Raw genomic sequence first — 3,809 nt, forward strand, 5'->3', positions numbered from 1 at the left:
GCTGAATGAACCTGACTGGAGTCACAAGATTGAAAATAAAGTTTTGAAAAAGAAACCCAGCTGAATCCTGTTTATCCGGACTTACCATTTTGAACAATGCATATTTTTCCAACAATTCATTGATGTAAATTTCTCCAAACTGAGGTTGCTCAAAGCCCCATGCTTGCTAAGATCTTTAATATAAAATTGTCAGCAGTCCTGATTTGTTGATCATAACAATCCGATCCTGTAGTCGTCTCTAAGCTTGCTCAGATCCCTTGGTGCATTTGCCGCTCAGGTATTCTCCCCAAGTGTGTTTTCTCTTCTATTTGTAATCATAAATTGTTTGTGCTAGCTACTGTATATTCCAGCAAGCTGTCAGTGACAAACGACTCACCTAAACACCGTCTGCAAGTTAGATGAGATAGCTCTGTGTGATCGATTGCTTGCGCCTTTATTCTCGCCTAATGCAGTCATTTTTCATATTATTAATAAATRTTCTTTTATCCTCTTAGGGTCAGAATTCTGCTTCCGCAATTTCACCAGCCCGTCCGGCATGATCGAGTCCCCGGGCTTCCCGGATAAATACCCCCACAATCTGGAGTGCTCCTACATGATYATCGCCCCGCCCCACATGGACATCACGCTCACCTTCCTGACCTTCGATCTGGAGAACGACCCTCTGATGGTGGGCGAGGGCGACTGCAAGTACGACTGGCTGGAGGTTTGGGACGGCCTCCCACAAGGTGAGGGACTGAACACAAATCTGCTTTTTTTTTTTTTTTTTTTTTTTTTTGAACGGATGAATGGACACGCACACATGCACAGGCTTTGAAAATTTACAGCTCGCACTGACTCATGCAATACCCGACATTCCTGCACACAGATTTGCATACCGGCCTTCAATTTCCTGAGCCGCCATCACTCTCTTTGATGTGCRCTGTCTCTCCTTACATTCCATTCCGTTACATAGAGGAAATATATTATTTCAGAAGCTGCTCAAAGGACTTCAACACCCTGGAGGAGCAGACCTTTCCCATGGTCCTCTTCCTTCTCTATAACAGCATTCTTCATCACTCCCTTCCCAACTCTCACTGCCCTCTCCCTCCTTATCACCTCGCACTTCCTTCCTCCCCAGGCGAGTGAGAGTGACGGCCGCGATGAGTATCAACAGGAGTCGAAAACATTACAGGATGCTTTTGATGGTTTAAGTAGTGACCGCCACAGGGTAATGTTAGAGCTGGAAAACCTGTATTAGAGGTGCTGAGTGGTTAATTTCTCACCTCTCAGAAGTCCCTTTTCTTTTCACAACTTAAAAGATTTGCTCTAATTATATCATTTTGAGTAGCTAAAAACGGATCCCGGGGGATTTAAAAATCGCAATTATAGCCACGAATTTGGACGCTTTGATAGCTGAAAACAATTTGTACCATTCAGAGTTGAGAAATAGGGGGAAATTAAAGCGTAACTCAGTTCCAGGGAGCTGAGACCTCGGGCCCGATGGGAGGGTAAGAATAGGAGACAAGATGGAAAGGGAAAGATTTTAGTGTTTGGCAAAAATGGCAGCAGGGGGTTGCAGGATTGGTGGGGGGCAGTAAAGGGGTGGGTGGGTTTAGACTGTTTTAATCTCCTGGTGTTTATGTGTGTGTGAGCGTGTTTTCGTCTGCAGCTGATCCCAACGCAGCTTGCGTGAAGGTAGGGATTCCAGTTCCCCTGCTGGGCTCTGGCTGAGAAGCACATGGCAGATGGAGGGACGGAGAGGGAAGTTGAAGGGAGAGTCGGAAACAATGGGAGGAAGAGCAGTTGGGGAGGCATGCTGGGACTCATTAGACGACACTTACTGAACCAGCGTGGTGACTGGAAACCTGCCTTTGCTGGACTAAAACACACACCTTGATTCTTTTTTTGTTCTATTTTTCTAATTAGTTTATTTCTTTAGAGCCAGTTCACAACAAAGTCATCTCAGGGTGCTGTCCAGTGAGCGTGGAGCTGCAGAGACCACCCATGTAGAAAAATGTTTCTGTGCACTCAAATACCACAGAGAATCACCACCCTTTGGTCGCCCAGCTGTGGTCTGCCAGAGGCGGTCCGTGCGTGCGCCAGCACCACATAAACTAAACCACAACTGGGCCAGTGGTGGCATGCCATCTTAAAAACAGGGCTGTCGTTGCCAGATGTGGCCCACATCCTGTTGACAAAATAAATGACATTTTTTTAATCTCAGTGGGGTTTTTCTCCTGGTAAAATAAAGGATTGATGACAAACCACTTGCTGTGCCACCAGATCTGACCCACACCTCTCTGTAAGGGCACACTACAATCGCTGCACCCCTAGCAAATTCCCAACAGGACCCGGGTCCTGTTGGGAATTTGCTAGGGGTGCAGCGATTGTAGTTTTATGGCCAGTCACTGATCTTTAAAAAGACTGACCTGCCAATTCTGATTTTGTCCAATAACAAYTKTTTATWACTGACRTTGTCAGGTGTTATAAGGTCACATTACAMCTTCAATGTTCCAGTCTTATTTTATTGAAAAACACAGAACAATACACTTGAAACAATACAAACGTGAGCAAAAAGGACAGTGGCTGATTGTCAGACCTCTGTGGAGGGAGACGAGAAGTCGATCTTTTCCACCGATCTTATCCAATTATTGGCCGATCTCCCAAAATGAAGGAAATCTGGGCCTATAACTTAATGTTTGTCCTGTTGACTGCAAGATACTCAGATCCTGTGGCAGCAAAATAAATTCCAAATCAGTACCCTTCCACCACCATGCCTTACAACTGGGATGAGGTTTTYGTGCTGTTGATGGAATGATGGGAGAACTGAGCACTAGAAAAGACTGTCTTGTTTTAGCATCTAATTGCTATTGTTTTGATTTGTTTGCAGCGTCTCCTCTGATTGGACGTTACTGCGGGACAAAGATCCCTCCAGAGATCCAGTCCTCCTCTGGCCTGCTGTCCCTCTCCTTCCACACCGACATGGCCGTGGCCAAAGACGGCTTCTCGGCGCGCTACAACATGACGCACAAAGAAGTGTCTGACTGTGAGTGTGTGTGTCTGTTCGTGCAGATTCAGTCCTCGCACGTTTGTTTCCGTCCCTTTCAACAGTTTGACCTCTGTCGTCTCCGCTGACGCTCATCTTTCCTCCTTCATCTTCCTCTCTTCTCTCGATCGCTTTCATGCTATTTTGGTTTTTCCGATGCTCTTTCTCACCCCGTTCGGCTTGTTTTGCTCTCTCCTGAGAGCGCGTGGTTTTTCAGAAGCGGAACTATTTTCTCTTAGAATATAAATTAACTTCACCTCAATTTGTCTCGGCTCACCTGTTGTGCTGTTTTGTCCCCTCTCTGYGCCTCAGTCTATATTTACCTTTTCAAATCTGTGATTTTGAAACATTTCCTGCGTTTACCCTCCATTAAAATCAATTTTCCTCCCTCTTTCTCTCCTTTCTTTTCTCCCCCTCGCAGTTATTTACAGTTAACATTATTTGCTGCGTCCTTTTTTGTTTCTCTTCTTTAAATTAGCGTTCCACTGTAGCATGGCGCTCGGCATGGAGTCTGGAAAGATCAGCGACGATCAGATCTCAGCCTCGACGTCGTTCTACGACAGCCGCTGGTTGCCGCGGCAGGCCCGCCTCAACAACAACGACAATGCCTGGACGCCTTCGGAGGACAGCAGCAAAGAGTACATTCAGGTGTTCACCTGCAGGGTTACATCACCACACCTTTTCTGTTTGCTTTGGCTTGTTTTTCCTGCTTTCAAGAACCTGCTGTTTGTTTGTCTGTGGTGTTAGCAAATTATTAGAACTACTGAACAGATTTTATTATGAC

The 3,809-nt window shown here is 45.7% G+C and overlaps 1 protein-coding gene across 2 annotated transcripts in view; it reads left to right on the plus strand.

Annotated features, from left to right (window-relative positions):
* The window catches only part of nrp2a (neuropilin 2a), an 84,689-nt gene that overhangs the window by 33,027 nt on the left and 47,853 nt on the right, over window positions 1–3,809 (plus strand). For both annotated transcript variants that reach the window (XM_014018566.1, XM_014018567.1), the window contains exons 4-6: window positions 495–725; window positions 2,870–3,025; window positions 3,504–3,673. In XM_014018566.1, coding sequence (XP_013874020.1) covers window positions 495–725; window positions 2,870–3,025; window positions 3,504–3,673 — 557 coding nt within the window. The remainder of the gene's footprint in view (window positions 1–494; window positions 726–2,869; window positions 3,026–3,503; window positions 3,674–3,809) is intronic.

This window comes from Austrofundulus limnaeus, unplaced genomic scaffold (genome assembly GCF_001266775.1).
Source record: "Austrofundulus limnaeus strain Quisiro unplaced genomic scaffold, Austrofundulus_limnaeus-1.0 Scaffold195, whole genome shotgun sequence".
Taxonomy (NCBI): domain Eukaryota; kingdom Metazoa; phylum Chordata; class Actinopteri; order Cyprinodontiformes; family Rivulidae; genus Austrofundulus; species Austrofundulus limnaeus.